The sequence below is a fragment of the Octopus sinensis genome, linkage group LG24 (assembly GCF_006345805.1).
Source record: "Octopus sinensis linkage group LG24, ASM634580v1, whole genome shotgun sequence".
NCBI lineage: Eukaryota > Metazoa > Mollusca > Cephalopoda > Octopoda > Octopodidae > Octopus > Octopus sinensis.
In genome coordinates, this window is record NC_043020.1 from 20,250,621 (window position 1) to 20,276,911 (window position 26,291).

At 35.7% G+C, this 26,291-nt stretch overlaps 1 protein-coding gene across 5 annotated transcripts in view; it reads right to left on the minus strand.

The window, feature by feature from the left end:
* Window positions 1-26,291, minus strand: part of LOC115223835 (histone-lysine N-methyltransferase trr) — a 515,381-nt gene that overhangs the window by 45,152 nt on the left and 443,938 nt on the right. For all 5 annotated transcript variants that reach the window (XM_029794516.2, XM_029794515.2, XM_029794512.2 and 2 more), the window contains 2 exons: window positions 12,259-12,406; window positions 5,620-6,317 (listed from right to left, as the gene is read on the minus strand). In XM_029794516.2, coding sequence (XP_029650376.1) covers window positions 5,620-6,317; window positions 12,259-12,406 — 846 coding nt within the window. The remainder of the gene's footprint in view (window positions 1-5,619; window positions 6,318-12,258; window positions 12,407-26,291) is intronic.

Here is a 26,291-nt window from a genome sequence, read left to right on the forward strand (position 1 = left end):
TAAAAAACCCTAATAACTTTAAATGAAATCAATTGTCTGCATATTCGATAAACATCTACAATCACAGCAAAGTGACTGTTTGACTAATAACCAATTATCATTTAATTAAATGAACAGGATAGTTAAAGACTGAAAATTTGCTTAATCCAATTAGCCTAACTAGACACTATAAGAAGCCAACTGCAGTTTCTTAAATGGAACCAACAGAGGTATCAATTGTAAGACACAAAAAGCAGAAGAAACTGAATTTCTTTGAGGGAGGGAGACTTATTGAGGGATGTAGTTATCCTACTAATATGTAATACTTAATTCGAGTTGCTAAATCTCAATGTATAACTTAGTAATATCATTGCAAACTACTACAAGATAAGAGACTCACCAGTAAGGTTTCCAAATAATGAATCTAGTTACGAGTTACAAAGGAAGTTAATTAAGAATAAGGTTAGTTTGGATAAGATGCAATCTGGTTTTCAACAAAATGTAACATCAGAAAGCATAATTTTAGAAAGACAATTACAAGAGAACTTAACTAAAAACAATATCTAAATTCATCAACTGAGAGGTTTTATGATTCAGTAAAATGGTCAAGAGTCAAAAATACTTAGAACTCAACATGGAAAAGACTAAAAGTGAACTTTAAAAGCAGGGTGAATGAATTTCGAGGGTTTTTGCATATGTAGGAGTCATACCTAATGAGTGATGTAGCAGCACCATAGTCAACTGCTGCAAAGGTAAAGGTATTGCTTTAGATAGAAATAAAGAGAGTATCAAATTGTTGGATCACATGATGAAAGTCAGAGAGAGTCAAAGCTCAATTGATTAGAGAGAGAGTTAGTCTAGATGAGATGCAGTTTGGTTTCATGCCAGGCTGAAGCATCACTGATGCTATATTTCTGGTAAGGTAGCTGCAGAAGAGCTTAGCCAAAGATAAACATCTGTACTTGCCTTTTGTTGACATGGAGAAAGCCTTCGATAGGGACCCCTAATCCTGTATGTGGAGGTCAATGTGGAAATTAGGAATAGACAAGTGGTTTGTAAGAGCTGTACAAGCCATGTACAGGGATGCAGTCAGTAAGGTGGGGGTTGGAAACGAGTATAGGGATAGATTCAAGGTAGAAGTGGGGTTCATCAAGGATCAGTCCTCAGCCCCCTCTTGTTCATCATAGTCCTCCAGGCAATAACAGAAGAAATTAAGACGGACTGCCCCTAGGAGCTCCTCAATGCTGATAACCTTGTTCTTATAGTTAAATCATTACCAGAACTAGAAAAGAAATTTCAGATGTGGAAGCAAGGTCTAGAATCAAATGGCTTTAGATTTAACCTTGCAAAAACCAAAGTCTTGGCAAGTAGGAAAGCAAATGCCTTCAGATAGATTGCCCTGCTTGATCTGTAGGAAAGGCATAGGTAGAAACTCCATATGATGATGTACCCAGTGTAAGATATGGACATGAGGTGCAACAATATCAGAGAAAGGTTAACTGAGTAAACAGTTTTAGTGTGGAAGCTAAAATGAACAGAAAATAAACTCCATCAACTGCCAGGTGGGTAAGTTAGAGGTAGTTGATAGCTTCCGTTATCTAGATGACCAAGTCAGTAGCGGAGGGGGATGCTCTGGGAGCATAGCTATGAGAATAAGAATAGGTTGAGCAAAGTTCAGAGAGCCCCTACTTTTGTTGGCAACAAAGGGCCTCTCCCTCAGAGTGAAAGGCAGATTGTGTGATGCCTATGTGCGAACAGCTATGTTACATGGCACTGAAACATTGGCTGTGACTGCAAGGACATGTACAGGCTTGAAAGAAATGAAGCTGGTATGCTTCACTGGATGTGCAGTGTCAGGATGCATGTACAACAGAGTGTGTCTTGAGAGAAAAGTTGGGCATAAGAGGCATCAGATGTGGTGTGCAAGAGAGATCACTGCGCTGGTATGGTCATGTGATGCATATGAACAAGAGCAGTTGTGTAAAGTGCTGATCTCTAACTGTGGAGAGAACCTGTGGAAGAGGTAGACCCAGGAAGATATGGGATGAGGAGGTGAAGCATGAACTTTGAATGTTGGGTCTCATGGAGGCAATGACTTTGGTGATATGCTGTGCTTAAGAAGATCCATCAAACCAAGTGATGCTGATGTCATGTAAAAAGCACCTGTCAAGCATTAGGCCTCACGGAGGCAATGTAGCCAATGATGGTGTCACATAACTAGCACCCGTGCTGGTGGTACATAAAAAGCACATTTTGAGCACTGGGCCTCACAGAGGCAATGACAAATGACTGAAACCTTCAGCAATATGCCATGCTTAAGAAAACCCATCAAACCAAGTGAAATCATAGTCACGGAAGATACTGGTGTCACGCAACTGGCACCCATTACACTCTTGGAGTTGTTGGCATTAGAAAGGGCATCCAGCTGTAGAAACCATGCCAAATCAGACTGGAGTCTGGTGCAGCCCTGGTCAAACCGTTGAACTCATACCAGTATGGTCAATGGACATTAAATGATGATGATGTAAGTACTTAGTAATGTGTAGTCAATACAAATAATAGCTGCAATAGAATCTGCTTGGTTAACAAGAAATCAAGACTTGAATTTTAGTTAATATATATAACCCATGCTAGCATGGAAAGCGGACGTTAAATGATGATGATGATGATGAAGATTAGTTAGTAACAACCACATTCATAAATTGAACTGCTCAGATGGTTTGTTAGATGATAGTTACTGTGTACTCATGTAATTAGTGCAAGTGGTTGTTGTGGTGAAACTATGTCTAGAATGAAAAGTCAAGAGTTCTTACATGTGACAACATAGGCTCACTCTGTCTATGTATAGGTCAAATCAAAGTGTATTCATGCCAGTGAATAATAGGGGTTTTACATGTAGAAGATTTACCCAAGTTTGAGAAATGTATTATGATCCACTGGATGAAAGAATTAACTTTCATGTAAAATGGAACACAAAAGTGTTGAGAAAACAGCTGGGTACTAAATGTATGTATGACTAAAGAGATTGTCGCATTATTAAAGACATGTTATATGAATGCATATGGTCTGTAGAGTGAAGAGGTGCAGACATAGACTACTTTAATGAAATCAAATCTTAGAATGTTGGATATCATTGATGCGATTGCAAGGAATGGCAATACATTCTACTCATCAATGCCAACATAAAAAAGATAGACAAAACAATGATGAATATGGTCAATACTGGATTAGATGATAACCACATCTAGTTTGCTATTTAAATTTCAAGTGCTTCAAGATTGACTGCTCATGATTCCATTTCATTGACAGATATGGAAAACTGTAGAGAGTAATCTTTGAGTACTACAATAAATAAGTACACTCTTTGGACTGATTTGTTTTTTCAATTTGCTTGTAAACTCAAGTGATATGTAATTGTACCAACTTCAGATCCTTTATAGAGAAGCTCAACTTATTCTTACTCCTCAAAAACTTTGAGTTGCTGTTGAGTTAAAAGAAATCAATATTTAATGAGGCAGTGTAATCTGTAGGTTAATATTCTGTGTTACTAGCCTCAGCATATTGCAAAATAAATTACAATGTAAAGACACTGAGAGAGACCAACTATTTATACAGGGATTAACAATATTTAAGCAGTTGACTCATGGAATGCTGGACAAGATGGGTTATGGCATTCAAAAATCAATGTTATATTTTGTAGTGAAACACCAGAGACATTGACTTGGTTGTTTCATTCCTCCAAGATCAATAAGTACCAGTACTGATACTGCTTTGTAAACTAAGTAAATGGAGTACTGCCAACCTTTGATATTTATTAAGACAAGTGAGAAATCACTTGAAATGTAATACAATTTGTAGTTAGCATTTACTGAATAGCTAAATATAGAAAGCATCACAAAAATTTATTTAGTGATAGTGGGAACATTTTGGAATTAGAGTTTGAATGGCATTTATAGTGAGTTGACTTTCCAGTTCCAGCCCACTGCTTTCTGTCTTGAGTATGTGTTCTACTACAACCTTTGGCTGATAAATGCTCTGGGAGACAGGAAAACTACAAGTCTGATCCAACCCATGTTAGCAATGGAGAAACTAGACATAAAAGTGATTATTTTTATGTAGACATTTCCAATTTTATAAAATCATTTTTTACAAGTCTTTCAATGCACATTCATGACTTACTCATTAAACTCTTATCTAAGAAAAATATGATGAATTGGACTATATTCATATTTTAACTGACTGCCACAATGCAAATGACTTAGCTTCAATATATAATTTCATATTAAATCTCTTGCAGATGAAATCAGTGTTAAAATATTTAATATAACACATTAAAAGTCAAGTTATAAATAATTACATGGTGAGGAAAAGACAACATTAGCACAATGATGATAATTATTATTTTAATCAGTTCAGCAATAATGGGATGAGAAACAAATCTGGACATAATTCCGCATTATTAAACCTCAACAGCAAAGTATAGACTTCACTGTACTTGCTAAAGTAGTGACCAGAGAATCACCAAATAGATATCCAATATAATGCATGAAAGCAATTTTAAGTATTACTTTTTTTAACAGTCATTTTTTATGCTTCTGTGAGTTACATGGTTTTTAAAATTTAGATGTTTACAGAGTTTGGGAGAAACTGAATATATCTATTACAAAATAATATACACAAATTGATTATTTTCATAGGCACCCAAACTTTGTTATCAAGGAGAATCCTACTTGAAATGTCATCACTAATAAACTGCTGACTCAACTGTTAATAGTCTCACATCAAATTGTTGAGAAATGTCAAGATTTAATACAACTCCAAATTTTATAAGAAACAGACAATGCTATCACAATTATATTTAGAATTATCAGCAAAACAAATTAAGGGACCAACCTACATAGAAGAGTTATAAAAACTTAGAAAAAAAGAGTCCTACTGACAGATAAAAAGGGAGAGAGAAATGTTAAAAATAACTGATAGAACCATGTATATGTACATACAGAAAATAGTTTATGTATATCTTTAACATTTTAAGAAAAAGTGTTGCTGAAACACTGGTAGGATTTGAACATGCAACTTCGTGCTCCTACATCCCTTACACAGTCACAGTTCATGTTTATTGTCTAAGGAATAAGGAAATAACTCCTACTGTCTGCAGTAGTTGTCATGAAAAGAATTCTTCCATTGAGAAATAGGTGCAACACTAATCCAACATAACTTTTAAATCAATTGTTCCCATAACTTTGGATCAAGTTGTCTTAGCTTTAGGATTTGATCTGGTACTGCAAGCTAACAAAATAAATGTCAGTTACAATTCTGATAGTTAACAATAGTCAGTTATACTTCTTGATATTGTGTATTCTAAATTATGTTGAATGAGCCAACATGTCTTATCCAATGATTTAGGAGTAGCAACTTATAATGTCTAGCAAGGTACTATACTCTCCATCTCCCAGTAGAGTATATCACTTCATATAACATTACGAGTTTGAATGTAGCAGTATAAGATAACCCAATAAAAAGAAACATATACATAAAAACAAAGAGTTAAGTAATAAGTTATGTGTAATCTGTCTCAGGTGTATGAAATTTTTGGATATTAGTTAAATATTCATATTATGAAGAAAAAGAAAATCTTACCAGAGGATACAGCAGGTAAATTATTTTTCCTCTGAAACTGATAAAGTATAGGGTTTCTTTGGGCTGGGTATCCAGTTGAATTAAGAGAGCGTTGCCCACCTATATGAGAAGGGTTAATATTTCGATGCCGATTTCCACCGATACTAGGTCCACGAGCAGCAAAATTAGACATTCTCACACCATCAAATGTGGTTTGTTGCTGCTGCTGCTGCTGTTGCTGGAAGTTTCCTGAAGATGATAAATGTTTATTCATTGAACTAGCCGGTTCACCTCCCACGAGGCTGGCTAAAATCATGTTCTGCATTTGAGAATTGTGAGCAGTGCGAGAAGTAGACACATTGGTCCAGGAATTATTCGATGCCGTGCTAGCAATATTGAAGCCCCCCATAGCCATCACGGCAACAGATGGGGTACCGTATGACATATTGGACATGCTGTTGTCTATAGACTGTTGATGTGAATTGAAAATATCCCAGCCTAGTCGACTGTTTGAGTTGCTTCCAACATGTACATCCATGCCATCCGGGTTCATGTTCACAGTGGACCCAGTTTCCCCTGGATAAGGGGAAGGTGCTGGTGGCATCATGCCACTACCACTTTGATCCTGTTGCTGTAAATGTTGGTATGAGGGGTTGCTGTTGATGATGGTTTTCAAGGCATTTCCTAGGTGTCTTAAATCTGTCTCTTTATCACTTTCTCTGTAGAAGACAAAATAAGACACATAAAGATCACTTAAAATATGCAAACACAAACACACACAATATAACATTATAGCTTTGTAAATGATTTGAGAACAAAATACAACAATCCCATTAACCTATGGGTGACAAAGTACACTGAATTTATATTTATTCTATTTGAAATTAGTTTTCAACTGTTTTCTCTAAACCATTAATGATGGCCAAATGATAGCTACAGGGTTTCAATGAAATCAGTGTCTACCAAATACTTTTGTTTGTATTGGAAAAAATCTTAGTTGCTCCTTTATAAAAACCATGTCTGAGACTTAAAAATTTGATCAATGATGGTTATTTCTGTCTTGAACAGAAACATAAGTTTTAATTACAAAGACATTTTTAAAAGTGTCTATAAGAAACCGGTGGTTTCTAATAGCAAATTGAGCTCCACCTATAGATAAATTCCGTTGAGGTCCTGCTGTTGTCAAGAGTTACAATTTACTTGCAAATATCTATCAGAATTACCTGACTGGTTTTATTTTTTTTTTAAGACTCAATATGAACTGAGGAACAGATGTAAATTCTGCATAGAAATCCCATTCAACAAGGTTATTACAATATTCAAAGGTTGGATTAATTATTTGAACTGAAAGCTACAATGAACTTGCCAACATCAAATGTATTGAAGAATAGGTGTAAGCACCTTCGTTCATAATACACTCTGTTCTGACATTATAAGAGCACAAAATACTTGGATATTCTTTTATTTGTTTCAGTCATTTGACTGTGGTCATGCTGGAGCACTGCCTTTAGTCGAGCAAATTGACCCCAGGACTTATTCTTTGTAAGCCTAGTACTTATTCTATCGGTCTCTCTTGCCGAACCGTTAAGTGATGGGGATGTAAACACACCAGCATTGTTTGTCAAGCGAAGTTGAGGGGGGGGGTGACAAACAGACACAAACATATACATATGTTTTTTTCTTTATGTCCTGTACCCATATATGCATGGATACATATATATGTAGGTATGTATGTAAGATATATTAAAATAATACTATATTTTGATATGCTTTGATGAATTTTGCTTAAGGCAGGAAAAACAGGAACAGCTGGTGGCAAATAACTTGGTGTTATTATAAAAGAAAATTTATGACCCATGATATTTGAGGACTAGAGACAAATGATGCTGTTATGGCGATAATAAGGTTAAGGCATGCATCTTTAGACCTAATGAGATAAATAGACAAAGATTTTATGTTTTAACAGTGTCTGAAAGGCTATGACTATGTCATCTATGTGTTTGTGGATGATTGAGAATATGGGTGCAAGAGTTTTGTTGGTTAAAGCAGAATGGTTTATATTTACTTTTATGAGAAATGTTTTTAATTTCAATATCAGAAATAGCTAACAAATTCAAGTTTTAGAAATCACCTCAGTACATTATGATTGTGAGTACCTTGTAAATAGAATGGTAATATTGACCGAACATAAATTTTTATGACAGAAAGTCAATCACAGGACTACTTATTTTATCAACCACACCCACTTCATGAGAGAAATCAACTAAATAACTGAACTCTAGGAGGGAAGGCAGTAAGTTTGGAAATTGGAACACATAAAAGTAATCTAAAGGCTTCACATAAAACATTTTTTCGAGCAATGAGAGAAACACAACCCTAAATAAGTTCTTATTGGAGCTGGAAGTGAAAAAAACTGAACTGCTAGCGGACACACAGAAACTCTGTTTGGAAATGTTAGAAAATAACCAATCTTAGGAATTACTCAGCACTCATTCTGTAAACAATAAACAAATATTCACAATTCTGCTTGAAACAAGACATTTCAAAGTAGTAATGGTAAGTGATCCTAGCTGTCCAAACTGAAGAGGAGCATACGATTAGATAGTTTATCTGTTTTAGTGTCTCACTGTTCTAAGCTCAAATCCTGCAAGAATGAACATACCTCCTTTGTAGGATAACCTAAGCCGGAATAAGGCAGTGAGCCAATTATATAATTGTGTACTCTGAGTAACAAGCTTCAATATTACTAACTACAAGGTCAGGAATTCAAACATATATATATATTTCTTATTTCACAACTTATTGTTTAACACTTTCGTAACCCTCCCTATTTCTAACTAAATATATTGTCCATGTGTTGCATTTTATTTTGAAAATAATCAAGTTTTTGGAAAATTTGGTAAAATAACTTATTATTCTGCTGGCATTTGGGGCATGACTTAATGAAAAGTCTTTATGATAGGTTTGAAATTGAAATATGAACACATTATTTTGCTGCAAATCAAATACTGATACAGATTTATAAATAAATATATAAAAGGAATAGTTAATTTATATAAACAGTCAGAGGAATAAAGCTACCACAAGTAGGTGAGTTTCAAATTTTGGCACAAGGCCCTTATTTGGGGGAGGGGGTAAGTTGATTACATTGACCCCAGTGCTCAAATGGTACTTATTTTATCGACCCCAAAAGGGATGAAAGACCAAGTTGGCTTCAGCAGAATTTGAATTCAGAATGAAAAGACGAATGAAATGCCACAAAGCATTTTGCCCGGTATGCTAACAATTCTGCCAGCTCGCCACCTTATGTAGATCTATTTATTAATGTCAGAAAATACAGTGAACCTGTTTTTATTATACAAAATATTGGCTTTGTATGTAAAATTGTGATTAACATTCAACAGTGCTTGGTAAGTAAACAGCAGCAAATAGAGAATAAAAGTTACAAAAGTACTGGTGGCTGCTTGACTACAGGGTCTCCCCAACTCAGGTTACATCTCTAAAAATGTTACTCCAGCACTCTGTTTAACAATGTCTTCTACAAGTATATAGACCAGTTATTCATTGATAGGACAACTCAATTAGTTACAATCAATCTTCACATCGCTGATAACATCTCAGAAAAATGTTGCTTTTATATCAAATTCTATCCAGTCTATAGAAATGGTACTTCAGAGCAATGTTACTTATGGAGGTGGGTCTGTGAGGAATAAAAAGGTACAAATTGCCATGTTTAATGAAATTAAAATTTTAGCTTGTCCAACACCATAGTGAAAAAATAAAAACTCTATTTTGTCTCAGAGAGATTTTCACAAATATTAGAAGCTGATATTTATTAGTTAGAGGATCCCTGCTGCAAAGTACTTTTTTTAACTAGCAATATTTGCTGGTCTGTTAATGACCATTGCAAGACAACACCAGTGAGAAAGACAAAAGCAGAAAGGGAATTCCAGAGGGATGACATTCTGGGAAAGATGGACCAGGCATTTGGACACAACAAGAATGACAAGTGGGTCGTCAGGAATGCCAAAGTGGATGCAGCATGAACCCAAACAGCTATGAGGAGCAGAGGCCATTATAGTACTGGTAGAGAAAAAAACAAAGAGAAGTCAGTGCACCTGTGAAAGAGGCCACAGTGTTCCATGAATAACTATATTAGACAGGTGAGATTTTTGTGGATGCAGTCTTGGAGGTCTGTACAAGCAACACTTTTTTTAGGTGGTCTCAGTCACAAAGAATTTATTAAAACATTGCCAAAATCTTTATTATTTTTGAAATTTCACAAAAAACAATGGAAGCATTGTTGTACTGTGGTGAATAAAGGGTTGCAAAATCTTCTAACTGCTATACCTGTCACATGCTGACCAAATCTTTTTTATTCTGAAGTAATTACATAACACCATTCAACCATTTAGCATTTTGTTCATTATATCAGTAGATAAAGAACAGAGTGATAGCAATGTTTATACTGTGATATATCAGTGGAATCTCTACAACAGCTGAATAAATATAATGGACACATTTTTCCATATTTCCAGAGTATAAGAACACTGTAAATATTCTTAGTAAAGTATTGGAGGTTGTATTAACATCAACAGTATTAAATGAAGAAGATTCAGTATTCATCAGAAGTGACAGAACCAAACTAATATGGAACCATTCATCTATAATCCAAGGAATTAGGTCACATCTCTAAGATGTATAAACATTATTTAAAAAATATTAAAACTGATTGATTAGTTGACTAATTCTATTAGAGTATACGGTTATTTTGAAAACACCTGATGGAGTGATGACTGTGCCCTGCATAGCACCTGTTCAACCATCCTGCTAGCGATATGGCAAAGTCATGGGACTGCAGCATGGTGGAGTGGAGGAATCAAGTCAGGATCACCAAGCTCTATTAAAAGAGTAACTGCAACGCATCCACAGGGGTGGTGTCCATGTTTGTGTAATCAGCTAATGAAAGAGTCACTAGGACTCAAACTACCAATTCAAATTTATAATAATGGAATTGGATGATAGCAGAGTCATGGGAAGCTGTGAAGGCAACGAAAAAAACTAATTCTGTAATCTCTATAGGTAATAACAATAATAGTATAGGGAAGATATGTTTATAGCTATCTCTAGTAATCTGTAAAAAGGATTTGATAACAACACTGTACAAGGCATTCATTGATCATAATGGTTTCTAATTTAGCCACAAGCCAGTAATACTTGACTGGAACTTTATTATATTGACCCTGAAAGAATTAAAGGCAAAACTGATCTTGGATTTAAGCTCAGAACAAAAAGAGTGGAACAAATACTGCAAATTTTTAAGTCTAATCTCTACAGGTTTTCTATAGAGTTCATAGTCAGCACTGAAAGTTATGATACTTCATATACGAATACACCTATGTAAACAAAACAATCAAAGACAGAAAAATAAGTAATGGATGTTTACATAAATATATTCATACACAAAATGTCATAAGTTTCAGTGCTGGCCCTGAACTCCATAGAAAATCTGTAGAGCTAAACTAAGGCATGAAAACACACTGCTAACACAAAAGTAAGGCACAGTATCGATTTATAAATCTTTAACATACTTCATAGTATATATTGAAGTTGCAAAACAAAATACTGTGGCTTTGCCAGCAATTAACAAATACTGCAAAGCATTTTTTCTGACACTCAAAAATTCTGCAACTTGCCACTTAGTCAACAATTGTACAATAGTAATTGAACTGTACCGCTCCTTGGTATCTAAACACAAATCCAACCCATGCCAGCATGGAAAACATATTAAAAGATGATGAAGATGATAATGGAGTTAGGCAGCAAGATTTGAATGTTCTTTTGCACTTGGTATACTAAGAGCTAATCAACTCAGCCAGCTAGATCTCTCTGGCAAGGTTTATGAAGAGTCAAGATATCCAAAACCCATGGTGAAAATTTTCTCCACCAATTCACACAATCCAATCATCTATGATCTACAAGAGAAAATTAATAGGATTATCAATAACAAAGACTACCATTACCATCATTATTTAACAGTCATGTTCCATATTGGCATGGTTTCTATGAATGGATGCTCTTTTTATGCCAACCACTTTACAGCATGTACTGGGTGCTATATTTGTACCACCAGCACCCTTTATATGTACTCTAATGTATTGCACTACTCTCCTCCAGTTATCTTTGACATAACACAACTTATTACAAATAACCTTAACTATTATTTCTTGTTACTTCATAAAACTATGGCCCAGTCTCTCAACTTACAAGCTTAAGTAGGTTTTATTGTCTTTATAAAGGATTACTCAAATGAGAAGTATAAACAGGCTTATTAAAAATATCTAAATGTTCAACTCTTGCCAGTGTCATGTAAATGGCACCAATGAAATCATAATCATGGCTGTTGCTGGTGTTATGTAAATAGAACCCGTATCAGTGGAATGTAAAATGTATGCACCTCACTCTCGAAGTTGGCATTAGGAAGGGTATCCAACCACAGAAGCCATGCCAAGTCAGACTGGAGCCTGGCACAGCCCTCTGGCTTGCCATTTCCAGTCAAACCATCTGAGCCAGCATGGAAAGTGGGAGTTTAAATGATGAGGATGACGAATAAAAATAAAAAAAAAATTTACGTAATATGATAGGAAATTTGAAACTTACCTAAGAATAACATGTGTTGAGGTTATGCATTCAGCCTCATTACTAATGGGGTTTGTAAACAAACGGCTTGTAGTTTGAGTATTGACAAAATGATTATCTTGTAATTTGAACCTGAAAACATTGCTTTTGAGCTGTCCATTTTGTAAGACTGTAAATGAAAAATAAACAAAATGTACTTGGAAATTATTTTGTAACATCAAAACCAAGCTGATAATATAGTCAATGGGACAGGAATAACATTTGCAATAAATAAATAAACCCTGACAGACTAGAGAGTGCTGATAGAATTAGCCAGCTGAATACAGTATCAAAGCTTGAACACAAACCCTCTCATTGCAATCTATTAATACTTTAACTGGTGGTACATGTGATCTCCATCACCTTAGCTTGGACCTTTATGAAATAAGATGGCCAACACTCACTTAATGGAGCTGTCTGCATCCCTATTAATAAAAAAAAAAGTTAAAACCCATTCACATGGTAGAGGACTGTAATGTTATCAACTTCAGAAATTAAAAACTTTTCAGAAATTCTAGCTTCAAACCTATATTCCAACTTCTGCACTTAACTCCTTGTGATAATAATACATCTATTACTGCTTTCATGTCCAATTTATTATCTTAAACACACTTCCTATTTCTAACAGACTATACTCAATTCTTTTCTTTCCAACCACAAGCAGTTCATATGCATTAAATGTTCCATATTTTTTAGCCTCATGCTGCATGTAATCTGGAGAAAAATTGTTTAACAACAGCAGTTGTTTGAACACTGTCCATCTTCTTTAGATCCTGACCTTTATGTTACTTATTATACAAAGGTGGAAAGCTGGTAGAATCATAAGAACATTGGAAAAATGTCTTGCCGTATTTGTTCCAGTAAACATTGAATTGAAATCCTTTCAGGTCTGATAAAATAAAGTATCAGTCATGTGTCAAATGCTTAAATTAGAAACACTTATAAACATTAATACAGACAACCATCTTCTAATATACACCATCAGTTGCGAGTCAGATAAAATATCTTTCCTAAATGTTGACTGTTTGTCTAACATCGTCTAAGTTGATGCATGTCTATAATCTTGACTTACAACAGATATCAAAGAAATTGGATCTTTTCCTTTTGAACGGCACATGTCAACACAATTTCTAGTTAACTAAACACTTTAAAACTTCATATACTGGTAGAATGAATTTATAAAACATCATTATTTCTTGGCTTTATTGAGAAAATTCTATAGTTTGTATGATATTTCGAGCATTTCGGCAATTTTAACCAATCGCTGACCTCCATTTGGGGTGAAAACATTCTGTGCTGTATGAATATGTCCCTCGTTTAAGAAACAGATTGGGTTTATTTACATTTGTGAAGAAAAAAGATACCCTTCCCCTAACTCTAACCCTAAATCTAAAATAGATTGAAATGCAATAGATCGATACTAGGGTTATAATTATGGGCGACGTTTTCATTTGACACCGCTAGAAAAAAATCCCATTTTCCGTAGCGGTGTCGTATGAAATTGTCACCCATAATTATAACCCTAGTATCGATCTATTGCATTTCAATCTATTTTAGATTTAGGGTTAGAGTTAGGGGAAGGGTATCTTTTTTCTTCGCAAATGTAAATAAACCCAATCTGTTTCTTAAACGAGGGACATATTCATACAGCATGGAATGTTTTCACCCTAAATGGAGGTCAGCGATTGGTTAAAATTGCCGAAATGCTTGAAATTAAAGTGGAAATATGTTACAACATATAGAATTTTCTCAATAAAGATAAGAAAAAATGATGTTTTATAAACACATTCTACCAGTATACGAAGTTTAAAAGTGTTAACATGTGCCGTTCAAAAGGAAAAGATTCAAGAAATTCATTACTACCTTAAAATTAATCCCATTCAATACCGATAAACATGGAACAACCACACTAAAAAGCTGAAACTATTCAACGTTTTGAAACTACTTTAATAAATGCAGAAGAATCAAATTGTTCAGTGTTGACCAGCAATAGAAAATCTCCTTTAATAAAAACAGACTCTCACAATAAGGGAGACAAAACTAGCTAACATAAAATCAGTGACAGATTACTTGGACATATGCAAATTAAACTGGGGCAATTCCAGCTAAGTTTGGTTTACAAATTCTTTGTGTTCATTACCTCCCTTCGTAAACAACTATTGCTCTCTGGGACATGTCTTCATAAATGAGAACAGATTTGTGTCCACATCACTAGAAGAATGGATCCCGGAGATTCTTTCTGAACAGCAATAAATGGACACCCAAAATACATACAGTGGGCACTACAATAAATAGAGTTTTGTAAATAAAATGTACCAGTTATTTTGCGTGAACACACATCTCGAACATGGATGCGAAATAAATGAATTACATGGAATCTTCAGAAGGGGAACGTTCACAGATTTTCTTTTGCACGTGCCATACCATACTATGAACCAAAACTTCCGGTTTGTAATAGCATACAAGGGGCGGAGAGAGCCTTCCCATAGGGTTATCTAAAGGGATAAGAGAAATTCTGCAAGATGAAAGCTGACTATGGAACTTTGTAAATTCGAACATTATCGAAAAGATAGTTCAAGAAGAATACGCATATATATTACACACATACACGCGCGCGCAGGCTTGTAATTATTTTATGAGAAGCTGGAGCTTCCTGAATCGTTGCTGAGTTTCACGTTTCCTTGATGACTCAAAATTCAAAACATTCATTTGAATAATCCCAAACGTGAAACCAGACTAACGATTCAAGAAGCTCCATCTTTTCATAAAATTTTACACGTACTTTACTTTTATCGTTTGTAAACATAAACGTTCATCTATCCTCTATAAATATAATAGCCATTAATTGTAGTAGTAGTAGTAGTAGTAGCAGCAGCAGCAGTTATGGATTGCAGAAATGACAGTAGTCGAGATAGCAGCAGCAGGCCAGTTTGTGTATTGAACATCCATCTAACGGGCACGTTGCAATAAAAACATATCCAACATGGCAACGTCTACAGATAACCAACACTACACACAAGATTTCCGCAGTTTCATATCGATCAGCGGGTTGTAGTAAATTAACAAAAAAAAAAAAAAGGTTATTGATATGTCTTATTGCATAACACGTGGCTGGAATAGGTGAGGAAGAATGTATGTATATTATATACGTCTATACGCGCGAGCGTGTGTGTGTATATATATGTGCGTGTGTATATATATATATATATATATATATATATACACACACACACATCAAGTGGAGAAAAATGGAATTAAAAGATGGTAGAGCTGAAAGACTGAGAAGCCTCCAGTTTTAAACCATCACAGTGGTGTATGTTGTATGTAGGTAGAGGGCAGAGAAGGACGCCCATCAAGAAGACGAGAGAGAGAGGGGGGGGGGGAGAGAAACTGTTGTTTCAAACATCAAACTAATGCTGGACTGCTATCACAATTTCTGTTTAATTCATGGCCAGCACACACACACACACACACACACATCCCTAGATCATTTTGGGGTGGGAGTACAATAGAAATGGAAGATTTAACATATGCACTATGATTTATAAGCAGAAAATATAATCGAACGAATAATAATACTACAGTTGAGGAAAAACGGCTTGTAATGACGTTTATGCTTCTTCCAAGGGCGTTATCAATGAGGTTTGTTGGTGTTGTTTAACCATAGGTCAATCCCCGATCGAGCATACCAATGATCAAAGACATTCTCGCTAACATCACGTTTTTCTTAGGGATACGCAAGACTACATTATCCAATATGTCCTTTTCTTATTTAAGGCAGTAGGGTACGATTTTACGGCTATTTTTAGCATGCCGAACGACCACATAGACATTCTCTTGTTGAGGTTTAAGCGGAGGAGCACCTCAACCATGTAATAATACAAATATTGATTATCAGTATTATTATTGTGTTCATCATCATCACCACCATATTTAAAAATGCTCGTCCAAAGAACAATTGTGTTTTTAAAAATATCATTTCAGTAACGGTTGAAGTAAGGATAGTGAGTTTAATAATAATCATCTTCCTGGTGATGGTAGGTAGCAGTTGTAATAATAGGCGAGCAATAAAATACAATCAGCAAAAAGAGGAAGGGTATGGGTGACGTGATGGCGGCGATGGATGTAATAATGGTGATGATAAACATTTCTTTTATAACAAATACTCTGTATATGTGTATTTATTTATATATATATATATATATATATGAGTTCCACCACAGTGTCAAATAGGTACAGTTACTGTATAAACAGATCTATTTATCCACAAAAAATCTCTATCGAAAATATATTAAATTCTAAAAGAAAAACAAAAAAAAAAGATTAAAAAAAACTCCATGACGCTGGTGATGACGACTTTGGTGTGTTACAAGAAAAATGATAGAGTTGAAAGAGAGAGGAGGAAGGTGTAATGTCTATGTTAAAGGAGGGGGTGGAAATAAATGTCGAACAAGTGTCATAAACGAATGTGTCGAGAAACGGGACTTCATGGGGACGAGCAGGGTACTAAAAACACACACACGCACCCCTAACTAATACTGCCAAAGCTGTTATACCATCAACAAATACAGCTACTACAAATCGTACCATAAACAGCACCACTAGCAGTACCAGAAGGTATAGTATATGTGTGTGTGTGTGTATATGATGATGTATACATACACATACATACGCACTACTACTACCAGAGCAAAAATGTAGTACGAGGCATGAAAATATAAGCTGATTGATAGCCATCAATAAACTGTTAGCCATTGATGGTGTTGCTATCAATTTCAGCTCAAAGGAAGAAATGACAATGGGTGTATGAAAAACACACACTTGTTATGGGTGTATGTGATGATGATAATTCGTTCTTTATTATTGCCAGAAAAGAGGTAGGGAGACATTACATGGACAGGTTATGATAAGTGTGTGGGGGTTCATACAGCAATCGAAGGAAACAAAAAATAACATACAAACCTAATGTGTGTTTAGACACACACCAGGGTTTTTTTTTTAATGTGTATGTGTACACACACACACACACACGCGCAAAAAGAAAAATATAGAGCCAGATAAAAAGCTAACGAAAAGCTTGTATTGCTAACCTGATGGCCGTAAGTGGATCGTTTGAAGTCAGTTGTAGCAGGCCATTGGTGTTATAGATAGTAGGTCTCCTGGTAAGTAGCAAACAGCAGCAGCAGTAGTAGTATCAGAGTGGGTGGTAGTACTAGCAGTATTATTATTATTATTATTATTATTACTACTACTACTAGTTGTATTAACAGAATTAAATGTATGAAAACATGTGCTTATACACCCCAGTAGTAAAAGCAAAGAGAAGTATCAATGTTGTGAGCTATACAAGACAGACGTATATAAAACATATACGTCTATCTAGCAGAGTGTCATTCTACACACACTCATACGTGTATGTATATATATATATATATACACATGTAATCTGCCACACGCATACATCTATGTATGTACATACACAATATTATTACATAGCTCCCTACATAGACACATCTATAGTAGTGTCGCTGTTGACACTACTACTACTACTACTACATCCACTACTGTTATAAGAGGAAGAGGAGGAGGTGGTGGTAGCAGACGTAGTGGCAATTGCGAAAGGTGAGGTGTTACAGGAGTTAGAAATAGTGAGGAGGTGGAAGGACAGTGTCGAGGTGGGAGGAGACGAACAGCGGAATCTAACAACGCATGCGTACTTGGATTCCGACGCATGGTTGGTCGATAAGAGTCACGTGCAAACAACAACCTAGTTCATCCGGTGCCGTTTGTTGCAACATGAAAATATGTTGGCTACTACATAACACACTTTCATAATACATATACACAGCAAGGGTTGTGTACGTGTATGTGTGTATTTATCTAGCTGTCTATATGTATGTGTGTGTGTGTGTGTATATATATATATATATATATATATATATATAGTAAGGCTTCAGCGACATGAAAAACCATGGTGAAAATGTTGAGTTCATTAAACTGTGGGATATGCGTGTGTGTGCATTTATTAGCAGAGGTGGGCGGAAGCAACGAGAATGAGTCCTTAGACATTCTGCACACTAATAATACAAAACGGTGTTCGCGTATGTACACACCTATACACAGGCAAAGTGGGGCAAACTTCAAAACTGAACAGTAGTGGATGTAATAAAAGTATAAACATTACATCATGTCATTTTTGATATGCTTTTGTTAGACTTCATAGCTTTCCTATCTTAAAGCAAAATATCTTACTAAATGTGGTCTGTGTATGTAGTTGCACACACTTGAGTACATACATATTCATATGCACTTATGCGTACACATGTATATGCACATATGCGCGCGTGTGAACTATTGGTTAATTGCCCATTAATCAGAATAAAGGCAACTCTATTTTACTGGAAGAAGGGGCAGTACCCATGGTCTTTCCCGACCCTCTGATAGGATAATATTCCTTTTGAATAAGCCAAAAATTGTGGGAAAGATATGAGCAAGAAGGGAATTCCAGGGGTTTTCAGTTTGGAAAGGAAGGACTGGGAGTGGTGATTAACGTGCCTGGACGCAAGTGTGTTGGGAGCAGAAGAGATGAGTCGGATGGAAGTGCCAGAGTGAAGGCAACAGAAGCCCAAGAAATAAAGGCTATTTTGTATTAGTAGAAAAGGAAGAAAGAGGAGGCAAGATGCTTCTGACTCAGAAGCTGGACACACACACATTCATTTTAACGTCTATTTTCTGTGTTGTCACGAATTGGACGAGTTGTAATAGTGTGAAACAATTCTGAGAGTTTTCACCACCTGGTTTCTGAGGCTGGACGCCTTTCCTAATACCAACGATGTAGTACAGAATATATCTATAGATTTCTTTAGCCAACATTGTATGTCTAGTAAGATCTAAAGGTCTTTACAATATCTTTGTGGAAAGAAGAAGAAAAAAAAAAGGGGGGGGGGTCTAATTTCAATCAGGTTAAAATTTCTTCAATGGCCTCTTTAACTGTTCTCAAAGACAGCATTTGACCTACTATCATTAAAAACTTGAAGTAAACCCAACTGTGTCTGACCAGTCCACAAAAGAAATCCCAACAGGAGATTGAAATTTGTTCACTGGTTCGCTCTTTTACATTCTTTTACTGTCTACAGAGTACTGGTTGAAAAATCCGAGTAGCACGGAAACAAAATATTAACACACCAGCAACAAATGTGTGTGCGTGAGTGTCACCTTCCCGAACGTCAAACTAATATTTCTGCTTGTTATTTATACATCTGTCTTCGTCCTATGTTTTTCTGTGTATTTCAACTCTCTCCCTCTCTCTTATATATATATATGCAGTTGACCCTTCATAGCATACTTGCCTCTTTTTGGAAGACTTCAGCTATAGTCACACCTAGAATAGATAGGATCCACCAAGAGTAATAACGCTCAAGACAGCAAATAGCATATGACAAGATGGCACCCCCAATACCTCATCCCAACCTGAGGGCCCAAAGTAAGACAAGGCATGTGTGTTTGTGTGTGTGTATATATACACACATGCACACACACATAGACACAAGGAGGATCCGTTAATTATGATTTTATTCAACTTATTCTCATCTCAGCTTCATACACTTACTACAGTGGTTCTTCAATTAAGCCCTGTAAAAGAACTTGGAAGGTTGGTCTCCAACCAGGCTTTTTGCAACACTTTTAAAGCCAGGAACTTTTCAGGACTCCTTTGTGTATATGCATGTATGTTCTATCAGATAACTAGAAACTATTAGAGTGATAACCACATAGGCTACTACATGTAAGTGGCAAAGCTGGCAATCCAACAAAACCTACCTAGTGAGGCAGATGAATTTTAGGTACCCTGTGAGATGAAAAATAAACTAGCTACGAGTGTATGAATTCAAAAGAATTCACAGTCATCCAACAGAATAGGCCTCTTTCTTAGAGTGAAAGGCAGATTTTTGATGCTTGTGTATGAACAACAATGTTAACTGGTAGTGAAATTTGGGATGTGAATCCAGAGGGCAAGCAAAAGCCAGGAAGAAATGAAAGATAGCATGTTCCACTGAATGTGAAATATCAGCATATATCTATGACAAAGTGCAAATGTGTTGAAAGAAAAATTGGGCATAAGGAGCATCAGATGTAGTGTGCTAGAGAAAAGACTGCAATGCTATAGTAATGTGATGCATATCGATGAGGATAGCTGCATAAAGTGCCTACCACTAAATGTGAATAGAACCTGTGGAAGATGAAGATGCGAGATGAACTGAGGTAATTGGTGAGTTGCAGTGCTCAAGAAAACCCATTCTTCTAAGCAAAAATAAAGAAGTCTTAAAAGCATATAATTTATATCAATGCCTCTGCACCCAATCTGTCCCTGATGAGTTTTATTTTTCACAACATTTTCCCAACACCCACCCTTCACACAACTTGTCTTCCTAACACCCACTCCATTCCCCTCTATCCATCTGCCACTCTCCTTTCACATTCTGGCAAATCTACCTACTCACTCACCTAGTCCAATCCTCTGCACCACTTATATTCACCGTCCAGTAAGATGAGGGTCACTCTTGACATCTTTTTGCCACCATCTTTACTCTTTCCCATCAGGAGTAGCCATCTATCTCCTTCTTCTACAACAGAATACCTGTTACCTCATCTCTTCACTTGGCATAATGTCACTTCCCTTAGGGGTCTTGTCTTGTGAATTACTAGGTTACCTTAATGATGCTGATACCATGTAAAAAGCACCCAGTGCACTTTGTAAAGTGGTTGGTGTTAGGAAAGGCATCCAGCAGTAGAAACCATGTCAAAGCAGACATTGAAGCTTGGCAGTCCTCTGGTTTGCCAGCTCCTGATGAACCATCTACCCCAGACCAACATGGAAAATGGACATCATGGGGATAATAATATATGTGTGTGTGTGTGTTATTGCACATGGGAGAAGAATACTCTCACTTAAAAGTTGCAGTTTTTGTAGCCTCTGGATTTCTCATATCTTATTTGGCTTGTTGCCACATTATTGATTTTAAACTTTTACAGGGTGCAATTTGTCGCAATAAAACTTGTCTATGTAAATTTTGTACCCTTCTCTCTTTTTCTATGTACAAATCAAGACAGACTTCATGAAAGAAACAGATGGTGGGCTTTTAGCTGTAGCAGTTGGGGTATCATGCATGTCTGAGAATGAAATAGCACCACTTCTCTAATTTCCTCACTCACGGACACCAGGTGATGTGTAGCGTAATGTAGTTGTGATCCTTTGGTTGACTATGCAAGTGTCCTTCATTGCATTGCCATAGGTATCTTGGTTTGATCACAATGTTGTATAGCTATGTTACTGTGGAAGCTCATTACAAGAAGGTACTACATTTATGATTTTAACACGAAAAGTTATTATACTTGACAGCGAGTCAACAGCCAACATGAAAAACTTCTCAATCACATAGTCACACCTGTGCTTTTAGAGTGTCTGTGAGCATGAGTATGGTTTATTATGCTGTGTTTGTTATATTTCAAAAGATCGATATGTGAGGAACAAATGCATTATTTCGTGTTTCTTTCTGTAAATCCATTCCAAATCATCAGAGGTTGAATGACAAATGCAAATAACCTTTGAGATAAATAACAGATACCATAAAGTGTAATGGTTTCAAGAAACATAACTAGCCCCACCTTCATGGCCAGTTCAGTTCATCAAACCATTATAAAAATACATACTCGCAATCATACACCATATTCAGTTTTTTCTTTTCCAAGCTGGCATGGGGTTATACAAATATATGCACATACGATGTGCTTCATCCAGTTTTTTTCAATCAAATCCACTCACTATAGTAGAATAGACTTGCCCAATGTAACATGAAGAGGGATTGAAGCTCAAACCATATCGCTATGAGGTGAACTTCTTAACCAAAGGTCCATGCCTGTGCCTATATATGTGTACTGTCAGGTCACTCATAGCTGCTATTGCTATTGTAACCCTGTACACCCATTGCATTGTTAGGAAGGTGAATTTTAGACACCTTGAAAGATGAAGAAGACCTGTCAAAAGGTAGATAAACAAAGGAATGACAACAGCCATCTAATGTGTGTGTATGTATATATATATATGCATGTATATGTTTATTTACATGAGTGCATAAATGCACATGTATATAAATATATATATGAAAGAAGGATACTCTTACTTGAAACCTGTAGTGTTTGTAGCCCTTGACCTCTTGATTTTATCTTTTTGTTTATTCGTTGCTAGTTTAACAGCTATATGTATAAACATACAAATGTGTGTATGAATATAAATTTATTTAGATATATGTATATGCATATATGTATGTGTGTGTAAGTATATATACAATTATCAGTGTGCTGATACCAGATAATTTCAGCTCAGTAAAAAGTTCCACTCAACACCAATATTCCATGTGGTTTGAAAGTGAACTGTCAGATCATGCAATAGGATAGAGTGTGGAGTTTGAGCCATGTTATACAGTAATAAGAAACACAGAAAACACAACTGGTGTTTTTTAGCTTTAATAGTTCTTTCTACTATAGGTCTGAAATGTTGAGAGTGAGGCCTGGTCAATTACATCAACTCTAGTGCTCAATGGGTATTTATTTTATCACCCTTGAAAGGATAAAAGTCAAAAGTCAGTCTTGGTAGAACTTGACTTTGGCTGTAAAGATGGATGAAATGCCACTAAGCATTTTATCCAGTATACTAAAAATTCTGCCAACTCAACACCTTTTTTTAAGATTTAATAATACACTTCTATAAGCCAGCAGCACACACCTTCAGTATTTCAGCAAAAAACATACAACCTAATCCTGCATATTATGTATAAGCAAATTGGCATACCTGACTAGAAGGTGAAAGAATGTTAAAGAAAGATGAAAGAAGAGAGAAGAGGACAAGCAGAGAGATACACACATTTATGCATATCAATACACAAACACAGAATAAAGTGGGGCAAGTGAAGTAGAAAAGCCTAGGGTCATAATAGTAGTAACCATAGTCTGTAGAGTATTTGATGTACAAAAATAAGAGCATGTTTATCTTTCTTGACATTTTCATGATGTTAAGATCCAGTGAGACTCAGTCTCGCAAACATACTATGCCTCCATGCAGTTGCATGTTTGATGCAACAGTCAGGTATTGTCATTATATGTTTATACATCAATCTCATTCTTAGGGTTACCAGCAGCAGGTATATCTACATATACATATCTATCTATGATGTATATTCTTTTATTTGTTTGCCCTTTTGACTACAATCATACTGGGGCACCACCTTTAGTCAAGCAAATTGACCCCAGGACTTATTCTTTGTAAGCTGAGTACTTATTCTATCAGTCTCTTTTGCCAAACTGCTAAGTTACGAGGATATAACCACATTAGCATGAGTTGTCAAGTGATGTTGGGGGACAAACACAGACACGCAAACATATATGACGGGCTTCTTTCAGTTTCCGCCTACCCAATCCACTCACAAGGCTTTGGCCGGCCTGAGTAAGAAGACACTTGCCCAAAGTGGCATGCAATGGGACTGAACCCAGAACCATGTGGTTGGTAAGCAAGCTACTTACTACACAGCCACTCCTGCACCTACATATGTTTTAGATATATATATACTTACATGTGTATGTGTGTGTATACACACACACACACATATATCCATACAGAAACCTGTAGACACAAGAGATGCAGTGACAACACCAGCCAGGATGCACATGATGCTTAGTTCCTAAAGGAACTGCCCTATTTCCAACATTAACATGTGCCTACATACATACGTAGTATAACAGATATGGTACTCAAAATGCAACAACTATTATTTCGGTAGCATGGTCTGATCACTCTGTGTCTTAATGAAGCAACACCTCACTATCAATGCATCTTCCTTTTGCAAACACTTAACCAAATGTTGCAACACTATCAAAGAGATAGATGCCTCCATACTAGACTAAGAGAAGAACACAAGAAATCTGATCAACTGCCTCAACCTGAAAATCAATAGTTGATTAAAGATGGGCAAGTGGCTCCTATCAATACATCACAGCAACTAAGACCAACAATATAGCATACCCCACTAACACCATCTTCCATCACCACTATGTGAAAATATGTTACAACAATCACAGGTAACAACTTAGAGTGCCACTGCTGCTGCTAACCGAAACAGTTTAAAAGAAATAATGAAATTGAGGTAAATACACATTTCTTAGACTGCTTCCTTCTGAAGCATCTAAAATATAGTTTTGTTTGTCAAACTTTTAGCACTGTTACAAAATTTCTTTATTTCCCTTTTCATTTTGTATGTATGTACATACATACATATATATAATGTGTCCTATCATTAAGTATAAATGTATATATATACAGATGTGTGCAATCATTTTAATGTTCACTTTGAATATATCTGAGCCATGTTTGCATGCTTTCTACAGCTGGAAGCCCTTCTTGTTTCCAAGTAAGGAAATATTTCCTCATGGCTAGACATGTTTTTATGTAAACAAAGGATACTACTTGGATGATGTTTACAACAATTGTACGATGTCAAGAGAAGAAGACAAACACACACAGGTGTGGCAAGAAGCTAACTTCCCAACCACATGGTGCCAAGTTCAGTCCCACTGCATGGCACCTTGAGCAAGTATCTTCTACTATAGCCTAGAGACGACCAAAACTTTGTGAGTGGATTTGGTAGCTAGAAACTGAAAGAAGCCCGTCGTATATATATATATATATATATATATATTTATGTGTGTGTTTGTCGCTCCAGCTATCACTTGACAATTGATACTAGTGTGTTTATGTCCCCTGGCAAAAGAGATTGATAAAAAAAAAAGTACTAGGCTTACAAAGAATAAGCCCTGCAGATGATTCCTTTGACTATAACCCTTTAAGGTAGTGCTCCAGTAATGGCCACTGTCAAATGATAGAAACAAGTAAAAGACTAAAAGAATATATATATATATATATATATATATATATATATAATATATATATATATATAAAATAGAAGCGTAGCTGTACTGCCCCAGGCCAAGCAAAGCTTTGTGGGTGAATTTGGTAGACATAAACTGAAAGACGCATGTTATATATGTATGTGTGTACTTGGGCCCAATTGTTTACATGTGCAATCAACAAAAATCAGTAGCTGGAAGTAGTGTTAGTGTCACTTCTCCTGCCAATAAACTGTCTGTTCAGTTCATGTGAAATAAGGAGTTCCTTATTTAAAAAACAGGTAAAGGTTAGCGACAGGAAGGGGATTCAGTTCTAAATCAATGACTCAATGATATATTCATCTAACTCTTGCTAACAAGGAAAAATGGATATAAAACAAATGAGTGAAATATTTATATGTTTGTGATGACATACACATCATTTTTACATTTGCTTTTTTCCATGTGGTTTGGTTTGAGCAAGTCTCAAGTTGCTGAGCTACAAGATATATTGAGTACAGAAGATGTAAACACACCACTGTCACTTAAATGGAGTCAAATGTGAAAACACATGGAAATATTTATGCACACACACAGATATATATACAGCTCCTAAATAGTTTCTCTCTACCAATTTTATTCACAAGCTATTGGTCAGCTACAGGCTATAGTACAAAACATCTTGCTGTAGGTGCCATGCAATAGGATGGAAACTGAAATCAGGTAATTATGAAGTGAATTTCAGATCAATATATGTGTGTATGTATATATATATATATATATTATATATATATATAAAGATGAGAATGTGTGTGAATCCCTAAAACTCATGAACTGCACAACTGATTTCATTCAATTACCAGTTAATAATTATCGCAGCGGTTGCAAGATGTTTACAGTTACATATTAACCCTTAAATTAACATTTAATACATGTGCTTAATATATATATTAAGAAATTTATCTAAAATAATTATTGTGGCATTTACCATTAAATTAGCAGTTCATATATGTGCTTCTATTTGGTTAATTTATACTGCATACAAAAATAAAAAACATACTGCATACATACATACAGCTGCT